Source organism: Diabrotica undecimpunctata, chromosome 9, assembly GCF_040954645.1.
Source record: "Diabrotica undecimpunctata isolate CICGRU chromosome 9, icDiaUnde3, whole genome shotgun sequence".
In the NCBI taxonomy this organism is placed as follows: Eukaryota; Metazoa; Arthropoda; class Insecta; order Coleoptera; family Chrysomelidae; genus Diabrotica; species Diabrotica undecimpunctata.
Window position 1 is genome coordinate 4,862,745 of NC_092811.1, and position 21,298 is coordinate 4,884,042.

The window sequence follows — 21,298 nt, forward strand, 5'->3', positions numbered from 1 at the left end:
GTCAAAGAGTCTTATTACTCTGGTAAGAAATTTAAGTACTTAGATGCGAAACTTAATATAAATATAATGCAGCAATTATTTATTAAAAAATATCCTGAGAGTACAGTAAAATACAGTTATTACAATAAATTTTTCATGAAAATTTTAACCTACCTTTTGGTAGGCCACTAATTGACACATGCAATGTCTGTGAGGAGCTTAATTTAAATATTAAAAGCCCTAGTCTTGGTGAAGCAGAAAAAAAAATTAGCGGTTGCCGAAAAAGTCGTACACTGCTGCCAAAGTAAAAAAATTTTACACCGCCCTACATGATCAAGTTGAGGAATGCATTCAAAGAGATGTTGTAGAAGCAATCGCTTTGGATTTTATGCAGAACCTTCAACTTTCTGCAATTCCTATTTTATCTGTCGCAGCTTACCGTTAATGTTTTTTGCATCACCAATAGGTCAGGAAAATCCGTTCTTTATATTTACCACGAAGCAGAAGCACGAAAAAGCCTGAATGAAATCTGCGGCTTTCTATTAGATTATATTGAAAAATATATTGCAATATATGTAAAAGCACTACGCCTGTTTTCTGACAACTGTCCAGGTCAAAACAAAAACCACTGCATTACAAGAATGTGTTTGGCTTTAACCGATACACACAATTTAAAAAAAAATCAATAATTTTTCCCACTTCAAGGTCACTTATTTCTTCCCTAGGTTATTAAAAGAGTTTATGACATCCATAAGTACACAGAGATCATTGTTACCGTAAGTGCTAAAACCTATTCACTATCTGTGAAATTAAAAGAGAAAGTATTATACATTTTAAAGACTGATGGTCTAGAATAAAAGCTTTTCTATTGCCTCAGATATCAGAAGAACAAGTGGGATTTGTCCCAGGAAAAGGCACAAGAGAACATATCCTTAATGTCAGACAGCTAATCAAAAAAACTCGCGAATTCAATATTCCTATGCTTATGTGCTTTGTGGATTACACAAAGGCCTTCGATAAAGTCAAATGGCCGCAGCTATGGTCCATACTAGTGGAAATGGGAACACCCCACCACTTAATTCAACCAATTAGAAGTCTATATGAAAATAATAAGTGAACAGTAAAAATAAACAACACCTATTCTGATCGTTTCAGAACAGGGGCAGGTGTCAGACAGGGATGCATAATCTCGCCAACTCTGTTTAATATCTACAGCGAACACATTATGAAAGGTACTAGACGGACGGAAGGGTGGAATATCAGTAGGAGGTCAAAAAATCAGTAAATTGAGATATGCTCACGTCACTTTAATAATCGCGATAAATCAAGAAGAAATGGAAGACATAATGAGATGTCTGTAGGAAAAAAGCAAGACATATGGACTAAAGCTAAATAGGAGTAAGACAAAGATCATGATAGTAGACAGAGCTAGTAGACATAGATACGTAGAAGGTTGACTATTCCTAGAACAGCTATGATGAAACTGGTAACAATTTGGAAAAATTCTAGCATAGCAATACACACAAAACTAAGACTGGTAAGGGCACTCATTTTTCCCATAGCCACATATGCATCCGAAACGTGGACATTAACGAAAGCGAATAAAAATAAACTGGACGCTTTTGAAATGTGGGTATACCGTCGCATGTTGAGAATATCCTGGATTGATCATCGCACTAACGTATCGATATAAGAACAACTTAAAGTACAGGATAGATTGCTTAAACAAATACAACAGAGATATTTGCAGTATTTTGGACACATTGCTAGAAGAACAGGTACGATGGAAAAACTGATAGTCGAGGGTAGAGTTGAAGGAAAGAGACCTAGGGGAAGATATCCAAGCCGTTGGGTAAATCAAACAAAAATAATAATTAACCAAGGTTTACATGAAGCCGAACAACTAGCCCAGGACAGGGAAGGATGAGGGAAATCGTGAAAAAACTGTAAAAGCCAGATGGTGTCACCACATCCCAAAAGGGGTTAGGACTGAGGAGGAGGAGGAGGCCTAGGTATTATAAGTCTGCATGTGCGTCTACCTAGACACAGAAGTTAACAAGGGACCAACTAATTCCGTTCTCAATTTTCAAAACGCATCATTTTGTCCTGGTAGTATTCGAGCTAGTGAATACATTAATGGTGCAATATGCAGTAACTTCAATGTTTCCATTCCAAAGACAAGCAATGTCACATTTAAAATGCCAACTCAAAAGGTCCAATTCCAATACTAGAGACCAAAAAAGAAAATTTGACCACACTGCTGCAATGGGTGGATTAATCGTTCAAACCATCTTACGAAAATATTATTCAAACATCAACAACTAAGAAAAAATCCAAGGAAGTCACAAAATAAACTGTATGATATTAAAATTGTTTAGTAATAAATACTTTGGTTTTGAAACCTGACATTTCATTACTGAAACAACCTAAGTTCATTTTAAAAATGTTTATTTAAAGAGTTTAATAACGATTTAGAATGCTTTTGTTTTTGACAAATTCTTACATTAGGTGAAATCTATTACTTTTAAACTTCTGCTTTAGTGAAAATGTTTAGATAAACTCTCAAAACGTTTTTTTCATCTCCTGCAAACTGTCCGAATGTGACTTAGGTTGTTTTTGTAATAAGCGATTCAAATATACAATTAAAGTTGCAAATAAAAAATATTTGTTAAATTTCTCTTACCTAGTACTCTAAATATCATTCTTAACTTAGCACTGGACCAATGACCGTGTGTCGTCCTATGAGGCCTTCCTTCCAATGCCGGCAAACTCTTGCTCTTAACCTTGTGCTTGCACAAAGAAATAAGACACTTCGGTTCCGTCGGACTGTGCGGATCGTCAGGGCTGTCCGGCACCGAGACGCAACAGTTCCACTTTTTTCTAACCTTTCTCTGTTGCACTGGCTTGATCTCAGGAGCTAAACAACAACACACTGTATCAAAATATTGTACTGAATCTATTTTCTTGTACCATTTTCATATTATTCAGTATATTGTTACGTAAAAATATGAGTCATATTAAAAACCTGTAAACATGTTTATGTTTTAGATTGTACGAGACCCTTCTATTTACCTGAACAACATTTCGAAACTTTCTGGAGGCCCGCCGATGTGAAAATACTTGTTTGCTGCCATTCAGTCTAGTCGAGAAGGTTTTCGACTTTTCGAGATAACGACAATTTATGTATATATATATATATATAAAACATTTTTATATGGAGGACAGTTAATGAAGAAGATTCGCGCCCGCGATTTAAATGTTACGTTCGTCTATATAAATTATGTATTATTAGTTAAATAAATTGTTATAAATTATCGTGCCTTTTAATAAATTAAAATAAGAACATTAAATTAGAATTAATTCACAACAATATTTTTCAATGTTAAATACAGTAAGTTCTCTTTTTATGCGGAATATTTTTATGCGATTTTAAAGTTGGGCCGTTTGTATTTCATCCCAATATTTCTATTATTAACTATTATAATTAAATATTAACTATTCACATCCAGATGTAAGTAAAGTGAACCTTTGCAATTTGGAAATTCCCTTGTTACATTATGTTCCTATTACATCATTCCGAGTTTCGCATTGAAAGGTATAATCTGTTATTGTTGTAAATTTGTATCATTTTTGTCTTAGCGGTGCTTCGTTTTATAATAAATTGTTTAAAATTTTGCTGATTCCAAGTTGCAGTAGGAAGGCTCCACACATGGGATCCAACGTTGGCGCCAACGTTGGAGCCAACGTTGGGTCAACTGCCTTCCAACGTTTAGTGAGGCATCCACACATTGGTTTGAGTATTGGGCTGATATCAGTCTGTTCCCTCTAGAGCCAACGTCAACATGCCCGACATGGAAATTGCAGTGGCTGTGACTGTCGTGATAATGAGTGCATATGATTATATTTTCTTAAAGCAAACAAAGTCTACAGCGTTACTTAAAGCTACTAGATCTTTAGAGATGCCGTATTTGGCAACTGCAGACTGCATATATGAGTGTAAACCTGACGTCGAGGCTCTGAATCCCATTTATTCTTTTATTAACTCAATTTCCAAATTTTTTAGCCTTCTATTTTGACTATATTCTGCATCAAACATGGACTTTAATCTACAGCCGATATATGCAAGTACATAATTTTAAAAGTTACATGACCATACGACGCGACGGTGGTCTATTAGGACAAAATGATCTATATTTTAAAATTAAAAGCATATACTTTTGTAAAATATTTAGATAAGTACATTTTTTCTGATGCCTGAAAGGTACTGAAAAAACCAGATATGTAAATTATATATTTACGTAAGAAATAGCTCAAAATAGATTTTGAGCATAAACCCAGTTCTGATAGACCATCGACATATTAGACGATAACACCACGATAAAGCACTACTGTGACTACAAATATCTAGGTGTCACTATTTCACAAAATAGATCATTAGACAAAGCCATAAGATAGAGAAATACGTCAGGTAGAAAAGCCATCACAATGTTAAACAGCACTTTATGGGACCAATCCATCAGCGAAGAAAATAAAAAGAGGATATATGAGACTATAGTAAAAAGTATCACTTTGTACAGCTGTGAGGTATGGCCACTGAAAAGAAAGAACACTGGCAAGGAAATGGATTTTTGAAGAAGAGCTACAGGAAGATCTAGAAGAGAAAGGATTACCAACGAACGCATTAGAGAAATAATGGCAATCAAACTACCAATCACAGATGACCTAACAACAAAACAACTTATCTACTTCGGACACATACAAAGAATGGATGAACACTACTACTATCGGTTTACAACGTTCTCCGACGCCTTCCGACTCCTAACCGCCATTCTTCTCTATTTAACCATAGGCCTGGAGGGATTTCTCTTTTCTCTAGTTCTTTTTCAATTCCCCCTCTCCAGCTTCTTCTCGGCCTTCCTCTTTTTCTTCTTCCTTTTGGTGTCCACGTCAAAATCTGTTTCGGAATCCTGTCATCTGGCATTCTCTGTACATGGCCGTACCATATTAACTGTTTTTTTATGTCATCAACTATTGTATGTTTGATTCCCATCATTTCTCGTATTCTCTCATTTGGTATCCGATCTCTTCCTGATTTGCCTGCTGCTCTTCTCCAGAAGTCCATTTCTGTTGCTAGCAACAGTTTCTCTGTTCTTTGTTTCATTGGCCAAACTTCACTGCCATATGTGATTACACTTTTAATTTTCTACTTAAAAGAATGGATGAACAACGAATACCAAAAGAAATATTAAAATGGCAACCAAAAGGAAAGAGAAAACGAGGTAGATCGAGAAAAAGTTGGAGCGAAGGAATAAATAAAGAACTGAGAGAGAGTGCCATAGAAGAAGACCTATGGAACAACCGGACCAAGTGGCGATTGGAAGTCGGAAAACGACGGAGAACGTTATAAACCGACAAGTAGTAGTAGTAGTATGAATTTCTTTCAGATATTCGAAGTAATTTATCATGCAGCGTATTTCTTTTAATTTCTGGAAACTTCTTTGTTTTTGTCTTGGTTTTATGTAATTTTAGAAGGCCACAGGACGTATCCCTACTTTTTCAAGCAAGTAATGTCATTTTTTATGCAATTTTTTTATATGTGCTGTTCTGTGAAACGTACCGACCGCGTAAAACGAGAACTTACTGTATAGTGGATAACATTTTATTAAATGCAAGAAATAAATGAATTCAATCAGTTATGAATGATTCTTTTCAAAGATTCTATTAATACAACTTACCTACTGAGTTGCTAGACATTACACACATTTGGCAATCTTGAGGAGTACTAGGGGGTGTGGGGGTTGGTTCTACGTTACAATTAGAGAAGGTTTCTTCTAGTACAGTACAGGTAAATAACGTTGTTTTCGTTTTCTGTTCTCCACAGCTAAGGTTGAGGGGTCGATGTCTAAGAGTTGGGTTGTTTGTTACCTGCAAAAATAATCCATAGTTGTTGGTAATATATACAGATTGAACCAATTTAAAACGGAACATACAATTTAATATATGTCTGTTTGAACTGCATTTGAAATGGTGGACCAATATAAAACTTGGACAAAAATAAATCCATACCCAGTGATAGACATTGTATAAAATATCGTTCAACTATCTGTCTCCTTTAAACGAAAGAGGAGCTTGCCTAATAGTCGGAGAGATTAGCCCCTAAAAACTCTAAATATAAAAGGGCTGACAGCTGGGTTGGTACAGAGAGCCACAAAACGGGGTCAAATGTACCACTTGCCTGCGCATTTTAGGTCTCGGTAACAATTTTCAAACTGATTTTATTATGATATTTTTATACCGATTGATTTGAAAATTTGTATGCTCACTTCTGTTACTATTCTGAAAAGCGCCAAGTAGAGTTTTCCTCAAAATTTTCCAAAAAAATTTCCGTAAATGAAAATTTTCGTAATTTTTTGAGGTAAAATCTAATTTGTAGAATCCTTTCGATTTTCTGTCAGTTATACCATGATTTTTTTCCAAAAATTTTCAAACGATTTTTCCGATAAGAAAAAAAAATTTAGAAAAACTTTAAAAATTTCGTCAATTTTCTCACTCTCATTGATGTCATCACATTCATCATCTTCGTCACTTTCACTTTCAATAATATCACATTCATTATCTGCTTCATTTTCAATCACTACTTCTCGAACTGATTCTGGCATCTGAGGTCCACTAAATCATTTGAATTTATATGTTTCATCTTCAAACTCCCAACCATGTTCTTCAACAATCAATTCTGTTGGTACTTTTTTATGAGCATTTGTCCAAATATTTGAAATATAATGGGCTCGCAGTAGATGTTGATGTAATTCATCTTGACATGGTGGTAAGCTTGAAGCATCGAAATTTTTTAGTTTTTTTTTAAAAAGGCTCGTTTACATCATGCAACTTATACTGCCAGTTAAATAGTGAAAATCTGACATCGTTTACTTTTCTTTTTGGAATTGTTCTCGTCAGTCCTGTTCCATATAAGTGACATATGAAAGTTTCTAAGGTTTCAAAAACTTCATTACAATCGAAGTCAGTTTCACAAAGTTGGATAAAAGCATCTTGATACTTATTACATTTAGCGCATGCGTCTAGAATTACTGATCTAAATGGAACGTGCATCATTATCATTTTAATATTTTAAAATAATAATGATGCAAAATTAATGTCCAAACAGAATTTGTAAAATTATAATTAACTAATGAAAAAAAAATTCAATCAATTTAAAAGTTAAAAAAAATATTGAAAATATCTACAAAGTAAATTTCAAAACTTAAAAAATTGATAATTCCACTATTAAATTGATTTTTATTAATAATTATTTGTAAAATGTTAAAGGAATTCTACAAATTGAATTTTACCTATTGATAAATAGAAATAATATATTTTGTATTTGATTATTAATGTAATAATAAATCAAATTTTTCTTATATCTGAACAACCATTATTTATGCAATATAAATTTAAAAACCTTTTTATTGTAATAAAAAATAAGTAAAATTGCTATTTGTTATACTAAAAATATTTAATAGTTAACATTATAAAAACTTTAATTTAATAAAATATCAAATATCAAACATTTATTCAATTAGTCATAGTCATAGTCATCTTTATTGATCCTTTAAGACATTCAAAATAAATGTATAGGATACGTCACTACAGAATTTGGTATAAAAAACATTAATGTGTATAATACAATATTCACAGTGTAAAAGAAATTGACAAAAACATAAAATATATAAAATAACATTTTTACAAGTAAAATATGAAGCTATTGCAGTTTGTCCTCAAGATATTCATTTATAGAATAATATGCTTTTCTTAAGAGTAAATCTTTAACATTTTTTTTAAATTTAGAGATAAGTGGTATTTCTTTCACAGTTTTTGGCAAATGATTGTATAAGGTCAGTCCCATATATCTGAAGCAATTTTGAAATTTGGATGTTCTGTGTTTAGGAACTCGTAAAGATTCAGCACTTCTTGTATTGTAGTAGTGATTGTCTGAATTTACTGGAAATGTATTAATTTCCTCTTTGACATAAAGTAAACATTTATAGATATATAGGCAGTAGAAAGTTAAAATTTGATGTTTAATAAAAACTGGTTTACAAGACTGTTGATAATCCAAATTAAAAATTTTACGGATAATTTTTTTTTGGTTAATGAACACTTTGTTACTATCTACTGAGTTCCCCCACAAAATTACATTGTAGCACATGTGGCTGTAAGCAAGGCTATAATAAACGTTCATTAATGCCGAGATGGGTAGTGTGTTTTTAATTCTAGATATAGCATAAAAAGCTTTATTCAATTTCATGTTCACTGAATTCACTTGCTCTGACCATTTGAGATTACAATCAATGAATACACCCAAAAACTTTGTAGAGTGAGTGGAAGATAACATATTGTTTCTATCGTGGATGGTTAAGATATAGTCATATTTAGATGAGTTGTATGAATGAAAATAAATAATTTGCGTCTTGTCAATGTTTAATATTAGTCTGTTGGTATTACACCAGCGTATAAAGCTGTATTAAAAAAGTAAAGCTATATTAAAAATTAATTCGTAAAATATTTATATTTAAGAAAAAAATGTGATTTGTAAAGTAAATATGACTTTAGTTTGAAAAAAAAAACATACAGAAAATCGAAAGGATTCTACAAATTATATTTTACCTTTAAAAATTACGAAAATTTTCATTTACGGAAATTTTTTTGGAAAATTTTGAGGAAAACTCTACTTGACGCTTCTCAGAATAGTAACAGAAGTGAGCATACAAATTTTCAAATCAATCGGTATAAAAATATCATAATAAAATCAGTTTTAAAATTGTTACCGAGACCTAAAATACGCAGGCAAGTGGTACATTTGACCCCGTTTTATGGCTCTATGTACCATCCCAGCTGTCCGCCCTTTTGGATTTAGAGTTTTTAGGGGCTAAATAATGAGCCATAAAAATGGCGGACATATTACTTATTGTTAATTTTTCCCCAAAAAATTGCAACTTCACCCCTGTCCGCCACCCCTTATGTATCCACTCTCGCGTCCGTCCTTTGGGATTTCGTCTAGTTATACCAAGATCTCACTCTGGGCAAATTTTCAGCCATATTATCGATCGTTAATTTTTCCGAAAAAAATGATAACTTCATCCCTGTATAGCCACCCCCTGTACCACGAGGGGCGTCCGCCTGTAAGGCAAAGTCTTAACCCAGTTACAATGAATATATTCCAATAGAGAAATGTCATATTACTGATCAGTTCAAAATTTCGGCTCTATCTCTTGGACTATAAGGAAGCGATAAGTGGTTTGACAGCATAATAACTGCTTGTGTAGTCTAGTTTTTTCAGTGATTCTAGGCAACCTATTTGGGTGGAGTTTTGACTTGTTCTTGAATGAATTCAGAATCCAGCAGCCCGCTGAAGTATTGGATTTTTATAATATAATTATTTGAAAACCTTTTGTTGGCCAACCACCTAGAGCGGAGTTGAGCCGAAATACATTGATTTCGTATGTTCCGTTTTAAATTCGTTCAATCTGTATACACATAAAATACTTTTACGTATTATCAGGACTGGATGTACTACCTGGTATGTCGGACTCCTTTATTACAATACAATACCAACTAAAACCCTTCCCCCTTTTCTGCCTCTGTAGTCCCCACAGTATTACCGTAAGATATTACTTTACGGGGAGAGGATCTAGCTATTGCTCTTCCTTCATGTTGTTGAAGTCATTGCTTCTAACAGTCTCTATTTTTAGCTCGTCTCATTTCAATGCGGCGAAGATCCTATAGGACTTCCATCGCGATTGCATCCCAAGTTGCCTGCGATGAAAGCATTTTCAACAAGTTGAAATAAGAACACAGGAAGAACACGTGTTCCGCATCTTCACTGAGCCCGAGGCAGGATGGGTACTCGGGAGAATCGTCATGTTTAAAGCGGTAAAGATGTATTTGAAAACAGCCATGTCCTGACAGCATCTGTGTCAGATAGTGGTTAACGTCGGCATGTTTGCGGTTCATCCAAATATTCATCTGTGGTATAAGACAATGTTGTTGCGGAATCCCACTGTAATTGCCATCGATCATCGAACGGCACAACGGAAATTCATCTCGGCATATGTAGCTGTAGTTGACTCCCTTTGTCAATAAAGGGTCTTCCTTTTTTCAGCTAGCATTCCAATGGGTATTATCCCGGCTATAACGCATATTGCATCCTCAGATACTGTGCGGAATCCGCTGTCAACTCTAAAGCGCTCAGATGATATACAGATGCGACCTTCCTCCGTGATTCCTGGCTTCCTAGTATGTTAGCCCAAATTGATATTCCATATGTTGATGCTGCCGTGACTACTGACGCAAATAAAGTCCTCCTGTTTTGTTTTGGGCGACCTACATCCGGCATTAGCCGTAACAAGACTGCTGTTACTACTAACGCTTTAGCACTGACATACTCTACTTGATGCTTGAAACTGAGTCTGGCATGAATCAGTTCTCCAATGCTTAGTGTTACGGTTTCCAACTAGTAATAAGTACTGCCTCCATTTTGTGCTTCGCTAGTTTTAAATTAACTGTGTTCACCCACTGGCAGATTCTCTCGAAGATAATGTCGAACGTGAGATTTATTTCCTCAAGGTTCTTTGCGACCATCACCACAGCCACATCATCGGCATATGGTCTAGCAGGTCTAACTAAGAAATGGTCTAACACCGAGACCTGTGGTACCCCTCCAGCGATTTTATATTTCTTCGGGCCAGACTTTGTGTCATACTTCAAAAGTAGATCACTGAAGAAGACAGTCGCTAACCTCCTTAGATATGTCGGTACCCTAATTTCTATTATAGCTCGCATTTTGGAAGCATTGTTGATGTCACAGAATCTGGACACCAAACATTAGTTCTTCGTAACCCTCTTCCACCTGGTCCCTAAGATCGCCTCCTTAGCTGTCTTAACGACAAGATCAATCTAGTATTAAGTGTCCTTTTCAAAAACCATACTGATTGCTGGATTATTTGTTCTAATATCTTGCCAGCTGTATTTGGCATATACAGCGGACAATAAGATGATGATTCCTCTGGTGGTTTCTTCCCTTGTGGGAGAAGCACCAATCTTTGTTGCTTCCATATGTGTCAAAAAGTATCCTCATTAAGGCATGTATTGTAAACTTCCAGGAACATTGTCGTACTTCATCTACTCCCGGAGCTATATTATTTCCTACTCTATTACACGTCTTCATCAGTTGATCTTCCGTGATCGGCGGGATTTTGTCAGACTCATACTCCTCGATCAAATGATAAAAGTTTTGTTGAGAGAATAGCGTAGTAACGATCTTTTCTAGAAGCTGGGGGTGTAAGTTGTTTTTTTCTTCATACGATGAGGAATTTGATTGCTCATCCTGTTTTGTCGTATTTATTGTATTTCTATATTTTTTTTTTCGAAGAGGTTTTGCAGATTTCTTATTAGATCAAGAATATCCAACATCATTGACTTGATTTTTTTCTGTGTATTGTTCTTTTCAATGTTACGTGAACTCGTGCCATCAAGTATTTGATGATAATCAAAATATATGTCAGCACCTGGACATGATTTCTGCCAAATGATTGAGTAAACATTTTTATAAAACAACTCTAAACAGGTTTTAAAATAGTCTCAAAAATTAGTCTACAAGAGTTAAATAAACCACTTTACCTGTTCTTCGTCTTGACCAGGAATAGTCGCAGGAACTGGATTCTGTCGCTGATTCCTAATGTATTCGTAGGTGGTCAATCCGAGGAACGAGATATAGATGTGAAAAAAGCACAGATGGAGCAAAAGACCAGCTGTAATCGCTGCTAGGAGTCCTAAGGCTGCTACGACTGCTAAAAACGCGGCATCACTGGACGGCAGAGAGGACGGAGGCAAGGTGGTCGTTGAGTTTAAATCTGAGAGAAATGGATCCTAAAAGTAATAATAGAACAATAGTTATTAGTACTATGAGAGAAACATATGCAACATTTCTTTTAATTTTTACGAATTTTATTTTGTACTTGAGGTATATAGGAATCTGTAACATTTCGTCTACATACACATGACCTAAACACACTTGACCTAAGACATATCATCTAAAGGATATTTTACTTAATGTCGTGTGTCCGAAAATAATCGATAAGTCGATGGTGGAGATTCTGCTTCCGGTGTTACGACAATTGAATTCTTTGTTTCAAGTGTTTCCATTGAAGGAGGTGTGTCTTAAAGGAGAGTTTATGTAGTTAAGATTTACAGCTTGACCCTCTTTCTATGATGACACCGACTACGTTTTAGCAACTCTATCATCAACGTTTCAAAAAGTAAAGTTTAGATATGTACCATCTGAAGGAATAACTTCCAAATGGGTCCAGCAATATAAATCGATTATGTACGATGGCCTTAGACACGATTCAATTTTGGAAACAATTAATTAATTAATATTTCTAACTCCATTGTACCAGTTTTAAGCCTGTGGTTTCATCATGCAAGAGCTAGGATAGGAGGAGGAGAAGTAAAAGGTAAGCATTCTTCATATCATTAATAGAAAGCAACTTATGTGGTATGGATACCTACAGAGACTCCTATTAGAAGAAAAAAACAAGGAGGGCAAAGATGACTTTGATGTCGAGATCTAAGGAGCAAAGGCAGAAAGAGAATGAGGTTAAAATGACTGGATTGATAGAAATCGTTGGCGCAAAAGAAGAGAAAAACGAATTGTGCTGTAACAGACTCTCTGTATACAGGGTGGCGCACCGAAAACGAAACAGATGCATTTACAGGCAGATGATTCCTTTTAAAAAAAAACGCTTGGACCCGTCGATTTTGTTATCGAGGGGGAAACAAAATTGGCATAAAATCACATTAACATTTGCAGCCCCCTAAGCGGGGGTGGCATTATCCCTAAAATCTTAAATGGAAAGGGGGGTCGAATGATCCATCATTTAAAAGGTCTTTCAACTCCCTTTACAATGATGTAAAATTCATGTACTTCAATTCAGTAGTTTTGGAGATTTATTGATTTAAAGTTTAAATACATCAACGTAAGAGGAGATCAATACATAGCAGCAAAGTTGTTAAAAAATAAAGAATGAACTGACCTGTCGGATGAATTCTTTGTCGTAAATCTTCTAAGGATGTTGGCTGAGTAGCATAGATTTTGCTTTTTAAGTAACCCCACAAAAAGAAATCCAAAGGTGATAAATCTGGCGATCTTGGGGGCCATTCAACGGCACCTCTTCTACCAATCCATCGACCTGGAAAGGTCTGATCTAAATAATGCCGAACTCTTAATGCGTAATGTGGTGGGGCACCATCCTGTTGGAACATCAACATATTCTCAACGTATCGACCATCATTCTGATTTTCAATTATATCTGTTAGCGCAGGATCTATGGCATTTTGCAGTAATTCCAAATACATTTCACCAGTCAAATTTCCAGGTAAGAAAAAAGGACCAACCAAATGATCGCCAAAAATGCCAGCCCAAACATTTAATTTTTGTGGCTGCTGTGTGTGTACCTCATGGTAAATTCTGGGATTAGAGTCCGACCAATATCGACAATTATGACGATTTACTTCGCCATTTAAAAAAAAGGAACATTCGTCGGAAAAGCAAATGTTAAATAAAAATTGTTCATCGTTTGTAATTCGTTCACTCATAACTTCACAAAATTCTAATCGCTTATCAAAATCGTCTTCATTAAGTTCTTGTACAAGGTGAATTTTATACGGATGAAAATTATGGGCCTTTAGAATCCGTTGGATAGTACGTCGACTAACACCACACGAAGTTTGCAATTTGCGGGTACTTAATGTAGGATCTACAATAACTTGCCCTAAAACCCCCACTTCTGTTGCTTCGTTCCTTATAGGATTTTCAATATTACGTTTTTTATTGGCGACTGATCCAGTTTCCCGAAATTTAGCTACAAGTTCTAGAACATATTTTCGGTGCACATTATTGTTCTCATGTCGCTCATTAAAAATTTGTGCTGTTCTATTAGCGCACTGATTATTTCCGAAAAATATTTCAATAATTTCAACCCTTTCTGCCGTGAAATATACCATGGTTAATTTATGTATAAAGAAATAAATGATATTTTAACAACAAAGATTGGTCAAATCAATCGCAAACTAATGTACTATTTCCTATTTAAAATAAGTATGTGGCATTCTCTACTTATCTTTCTTCAAGAAACAACTTTTTTTGTCACAAAGGACACTTCAATTGCTATTTTTATTATTAATAAACCATGGGCGTAGTAAATAAAAGCATTTACTTATCAAGAAAATGCTTTTACTCAAATTTCTTCTGAAAGAAGTATAAACTAATTTGATGTACCTATTAAAGTCTACTTTAAACTTTAAATCAATAAATCTCCAAAACTACTGAATTGAATACATGAATTTTACATCATTATAAAGGGAGTTGAAAGACCTTTCAAATAATGGATCATTCGACCCCCCTTTTCATTTAAGATTTTAGGGATGATGCCACCCCCGCTTAAGGGGCTTCAAATGTTAAAGTGATTTTATGCCAATTTTGTGTCCCCCTCGAAAACAAAATCGACGGGTCCGAGCGTTTTTCCAAAAAACTAATCATCTGCCAGTAAATGCCTCTGTTTCGTTTTCGGTGCGCCACACTGTATGTAATTAATGTTTCTTAAGGGGAAAATGAAGTCGAAACTGAATTTTGACACAATAAAAAACAATTTTAAATGTAATTAATTAGTATAAAAAGGTACCAATATACATCTTGGTTTTATTAGCCCGCCAGTCAAGTCCAATGATCCAAAACAGTTGTCGGATGCACATCAGGGAGTTTAGAACTGCATGTCAAAGAGAAGAAGGTTTTTTCATCTCCCCTATAATGTCCCATGAACTCTATGAAAAGTATGTAATATGTAAAAATGTTGAATGTTTTTGACCAATTTTCACTGGTTAGGTGAAAGGACTTAAGCTCAAATGTCCATTAGTTTTAATTAGTTTTAAAGTTAGATAACGTTAGGTCAAATGAGCATTAGATCAAGTGTCTTAGGCGACCTTACATTAGCTCAAGAATCTCTAAAAGAACTGGTTCCATACCGTATATAGAAATTCTTGTATGAAAATAAAACTTGGTAATATATAAAAAAATCAATAAAAGTTATATTTATATTAATTAGCACTCCATAGTTGTATTACGATTTGCATAATTATTCAGCAGTGAATAAGAATGTTGAGCATAAAAGATAAACTAGCCCAAACTTATTTTTGCACGCAATTTTATGTAGTATACCGTTGTGTAAAGTCCTATTATACAGGGTGAGTCATGAGGAACTTCACATACTTCTACCATATGTAGAGTCCCTCAGGAAGCATATCATGTAACCACTAAAAAATGTCAACTCCTCTTCTTTATTAATTAACAGGGTGATTTGTGTAATTGACCATTTATTTCATTTTACTGTAGTGTTTATACGGCTCATTTGATTTTTTTTAATTTTTGCATGATACAGTACACTACTATCAAGCATTCGACTGGTATTAGCTAAACTAAAAAATTCCAGGACTGGCTTTGGAAAAATTAATTTAGGAATTCGTATTAAATATTACACCCTGTATAAATTTTTTTTAAAATGCAATAACTGATTTTCAAACTACATAAATAGCCAATGAAAACGACATATGCGACAATGTTGTCGCACATAGAACAACCATAATGAAGTATCAAATTATAAGGTATTAATTTAAACAAATGTTATAAATTTCAAACATTTTAATTAAAATGAGTTCCTACAACATAATCTAATACGTAGAAAATTAACATCTTTACTGTCACTTTGTATTATCTCTACGATAGAATCAATTGTTTTTCAATTTTAAATTTTTACTCATAGATCGTATTGGGGCATTATTTTCGATAAATAATAAATTAAATTGATTAAAAAGTCAAACCTCTTGTATGTGTTAGTTTTTGTTGATTGTAAATGATTAAAATTTAATGTCAAATAATAATACATTGCATCAACTGTACTAAATAAAAATAAATCTAAAAAAGTTTAAAATGAAGGTTGGCGTTTATCGTTTGACGTTTCTTGATATTTTATACCCATTGTCATTATTGTCATTATCAATTGTTATTTATGTGTACAAGAATACATATTTCTTCTGTCATATCTACGTTAAGTACATTGTGTTAGTTTTGGTAGAGCTTTTGTTACTTTCGTTCAAAATGCCACATCAGTTTTCGACCACAGAATATGCAGACATAATATTTGTTTACCTATGGATTCTGTAATGGGAATGGTAGGGCTGCTAGTAGAGAATATCGCAGGAGATTTCCTAATCGTCGAACTCCCAGTCATCCAACATTTGGGTCAGTTTTTAATTATTTGCAAGAAAATGGCACTTTTCCTAGTGGAACAACAGAGCGACATGTAGATGAAGCGCAGGAAGATGACATTATGGACGCCGTTACTATGAACCCTACAATAAGCACTAGACAAGTAAGTCGAGAACTCAATGTTACTCAATCAAAAGTAAGTAGAGTCTTACAAAAAAATAATCTATACCCATATCACATTCAAATTTCAGCGACTACATGCTGGAGATGAGATCGATAGGTTGGAATTTTGTAGATGGATTAACAATAATCGACCAACGCTATACAGGACACTATTTACAGATGAAGCCCAATTTACCAGAGACGGGATAAATAATTCACGAAATTCACATGTGTGGGCAGAAGAAAATCCCCATGCTATTCGAGAACGTCGTTCTCAGTTAAGGTTTTCGGTTAACGTGTGGATTGGTGTGATAAATAACCAATTAGTAGGTCCTCACTTTTTTGATGGTCCTTTAACAGGGCAGGTCTATTTGAACTTTCTACAAAATATTTTGCCGAATTTGCTTGCCAACGCGAACGTTGCTATCCGAGGGATGTATTTTCAGCATGATGGGGCACCCCCACACTTTTTACTGGCAGTGAGACAACATCTCAATAATGTTTATGGCAACAGGTGGATAGGACGTGCAGGTCCTATTTCGTGGCCTTCAAGATCCCCTGATTTCAATCCCGTTGATTACCATATTTGGGGACGATTGAAGCAACTAGTTTACGCAGTGAATATTAATAACCGACAACAATTAATTGATAGAATTATACATTGTTGTAATACTATTAGAAACGATTCCCAGAGTATCCGTAATTCAATACGTCAATTAACAATTCGGCAACAAAAATGTGTACAGGCTGCAGGGTTCCATTTCGAAAATCTATTTTGAATTATTTTTATTTTGTTACCATTATTGTATCTTTTCCAGTTCTAATTTATGGGTTTATCATAACTATGTACATATTTTTAGTTTTTTTTTAAATTGTTCTTCGTTATTGTTAGTAGTTACTGTTTTTTGTTGTGCAGTGACTCAGTTTATCATTTCAATTAAAAAGTTTGAAATTTATAACATTTGTTTAAATTAATTACCTTATAATTTGATACTTCATTATGGTTGTTCTATTTTTGGTAAGATTTGATCGTTCACTAAAAATTTAATAAAAGTGCGACACATTGTCGCATATGTCGTTTTCATTGGCTATTTATGTAGTTTGAAAATCACTTATTGCATTTTAAAAAAAATTTATACAGGGTGTAATATTTAATACGAATCCCTAAATTAATTTTTCCAAAGCCAGTCCTGGAATTTTTTAGTTTAGCTAATACCAGTCGAATGCTTGATAGTAGTGTACTGTATCATGCAAAAATTACAAAAATCAAATGAGCCGTATAAACACTACAGTAAAATGAAATAAATGGTCAATTACACAAATCACCCTGTTAATTAATAAAGAAGAGGAGTTGACATTTTTTAGGGGCCACATGATATGCTCCCTGAGGGACTCTACATATGGTAGAAGTATGTAAAGTTCCTCATGACTCACCCTGTATAATTGCCAACTGAACGGTGAGCAAATTTAGTCTTCTTATATTTTTAACAGGTGGCGCCAATATTAATACCGCGTTTTACCAGATTATATTCAGTCAAAAGTATATTTAGATTATACTAAAATGGCAAAAATTAAGTATTATATTTAACAGTTTATTTATGTAATTCAGTAACAGCTGGTAACAGAGCCACGTTATAAGGCTTGGTTATAAGTAACATGAAATCGTCTGCCAGACAGACCGGAAAAAACTGATATCTTTGGTCTGGATAAGTAAACTTTATTTCTTACCTTTTTATCAGCGTTGGAGTCTCCTTCGTCTTGCTGACTACTCCAGTACCACGACGAATGATGCAGAACCAACTGAGCTACGGCAAGGGCCGTTACGACAGCTGCGGCGGCGACTGCAGTAGAAACGCACATCACAAACAGGGCGTAGTTTCGTGCGCCTACGCAATGATTTAGCCACTTGCAGTGATGGTCGAATCTAGCTACACACTTGTTGCAGGAACTGCAATGCTTGGTTCGTGGGCCGGTGATCTGGATCAAACAGAGATGGCAGTTGCCGCTTTCTATCACGTGAGCGTATTTGGTCCTGAAAAAAAAAAGAGTCTTGTAAACTTAAAGCGATCTGTTCGACTATGTTGCTTTGAACTCAATAGATCGAAATCATTCTTCAAAAAAGGTCATTTATATCATGCAAATTCGGAATTGGTAGAAATTATATAAAGTACAATACAATTTGTAGATTAGGATTGAGATTTTTAGTTAGATTTAGTTAGATTTTTTTTTTCAAAGGTGGTTCGATAATTTTAGAAACACATTCTGCAGAGAAGTAACACGATCAATAGAACAAAAACACTTTAACAAAAGAATAAATAATGAATGAGAAATTCATCACAATCTATTTCATCCCACTTGAATTTTCCTGAATCTATATTAAACTTTTCTTTTTCAACAATTATTAATTCAGTACAAACCTATTTAAAATTCTTAGTCGTTTCATTACGTTTTGTATCTAGGGATCGCCTTTTCCCTGCAATTGTTTGTAGTTCAATTTGAAACGAAAATATTTTCTTTTGGGTAGATGAAAACTTTAGATTTACCTTTTAATATGAACGCTACAAATGACTGAGCGAGCGGGAAATTGTGGAAGTTCTGACTCTCTGCGGAATTTTCATTTCCTTTGTAGTTTTTGCGCTGAACGTCTGCTGACGCTCTTTGGCCAATTAGTTTTTGAAATATATTAATATTTACTTTGGAAATTGTTTGATGTTTTATTACGATATTAATTCTAAGAAAGGTTTTATTATTTATAAACATGGGGAGGGAAAAAATGGAGAAAATTTCTAAAAAACGCTCATATAGAGCATATTTTAATAAGTTTTATGTTTAATATATATATATATATATATATATATATTCTTATTTAAATGCAATCAAAAAGTTAAAAAATAGAAAATCTCAAAAAGATTTGGGAAACCGGAGAGTGGCCCAACGACTGGACAACATCCACTATCATCCCTCCAGCAACTACAGAACGGTAACCCTAATATCCCATGCAAGCAAGGTTCTACTTCATGTAATACATGAAAGACTTAAAAGCTTTTCTATTGCCTCAGATATCAGAAGAACAAGCGGGATTTGTCCCAGGAAAAGGCACAAGAGAACACATCCTTAATATCAGACAGCTAATCGAAAAAACTCTTGAATTCAATACTCCTATGCTTATGTGCTTTGTGGATTACACAAAGGCGTTCGATAAAGTCAAATGGCAGCAGCTATGGTCCATACTAGCGGAAATGGGAACACTCCACCACTTAATTCAACTAATTAGAAGTCTATATGAAAGTAATAAGTGCGCAGTAAAAATAAACAACACCCATTCCGATCATTTTAGAACAGAGACAGGTGTCAGGCGGGGATGCATAATCTCGCCAACTCTGTTTAATATCTACAGCGAACACATTATGCGAAAGGTACTAGACGGATGGAAAGGTGGAATATCAGTAGGAGGTCAAAAAAATCAGTAACTTGAGATATACTGATGACTAGAATTAACAATAAATGACCAAGTGGTGTTCAAAATTTTCTAACAAAAACTTGTGGCTTCTGTCTGAGTACATATATTTATATATGGAAAAACTTCGTTCAACATCAACTGATGTAACGGGAGCATTTTTCAAACTAACCAAAACATTTGGTTCTAAATTAATTGTTTCCGAAATATTTCCAGCTAGAACACTGACTACTTCAGAAAGAATATGGTAACCTTTATTTTTTTCCATAGTAGCTTCAAATTTTTGTAAAATATCTTTTCCAATATTACCTCTAACGTTCCGACAACATGACGCAAATTCTTTTATTAATACTGTACTTTCGAACAATGACAGTTTTGGTGATTCTAACTTAGTAATTGTTTTTTGAACAAAACTAAAATTTGATTTTATAAATGAAAGTTCTTGTTGAAGCAAGTTACTCTGAAAAGTTTGTTTAGAATCCAAAAGAGATTGGGAACTTTCATCTGTTAACGTATCAATTATGTTCTTTATTTTAACAAAATGATCTGCATAAAAATCAGCTGCTTCTAACCATGTTCCCCATCGCGGTAAAATAGGTTGTGGTGGAAGAGGAATGTTAGGTAGCATTTCTTTATAAAGTTGAATTCTTATAGGAGATTTAAGAAATACTTTTTTGACACTGGATATCATGGTATTTACAAGAGGAAACTTTTTTCGTATTTCCTCTGCAACTCTGTTTAATCCATGCGCTACACAAGTAACATGTATTAAATCTGGGAAAAATATTTTTAAATTTTGTCCTGCTTTCACCATATAAGGAGCAGCATCCGATAAAATAAGCAGTAATTTATTAGAAGGAATAGTTGTCGGAAGAAAAAAAGTTGCTAATGTTTCTTGTATAAAACGCGAAATTGTTAAAGCATTTGTTTTTTCAAGTTGCTGGCATGAAATAAGATGAGATTTTGGTAAGGTATCTTCTTTAAGAACACCAATCAATAAATGAGCAATATACTTTCCTGAGGAATCAGTGGTTTCGTCTACAGATATGTAAAAATAATTATCTGCAATTTCTTCCTTAATATTAATTAACACCGACGAGTATAGCCCGTTCACATTATTTCTTCTTAGAGACCGATCACTTGGAACATTAAGTTTGCAATATTTTTTTAGAAACGAACTAAAATTTACATTTGCTAATTTTGAAAGCGGTATGTTTGCAGACACTAATGCGCGACACAAGTCTTCATTAAAAGTTTCTTGCTCATCTAATTTTTTTGAAGTAGATTGGAAACATTTAGCCATTGAAGTTTGATGTTTTCCTCCTATTTTTCCTTTTTTTGCAATGTGTGAAGCAGTTCTCACATGTTGGTCTATCTGAAATTTC

At 34.2% G+C, this 21,298-nt stretch overlaps 1 protein-coding gene across 1 annotated transcript in view; it reads right to left on the reverse strand.

Moving 5' to 3' along the window:
- The window catches only part of LOC140449439 (uncharacterized), a 67,829-nt gene that overhangs the window by 23,666 nt on the left and 22,865 nt on the right, over positions 1–21,298 (reverse strand). The window contains exons 3-6 of the mRNA XM_072542611.1: positions 18,185–18,488; positions 11,653–11,901; positions 5,715–5,904; positions 2,663–2,896 (exon numbers count right to left, since the gene is read on the reverse strand). Of these exons, the coding sequence (XP_072398712.1) occupies positions 2,663–2,896; positions 5,715–5,904; positions 11,653–11,901; positions 18,185–18,488 (977 nt within the window). The remainder of the gene's footprint in view (positions 1–2,662; positions 2,897–5,714; positions 5,905–11,652; positions 11,902–18,184; positions 18,489–21,298) is intronic.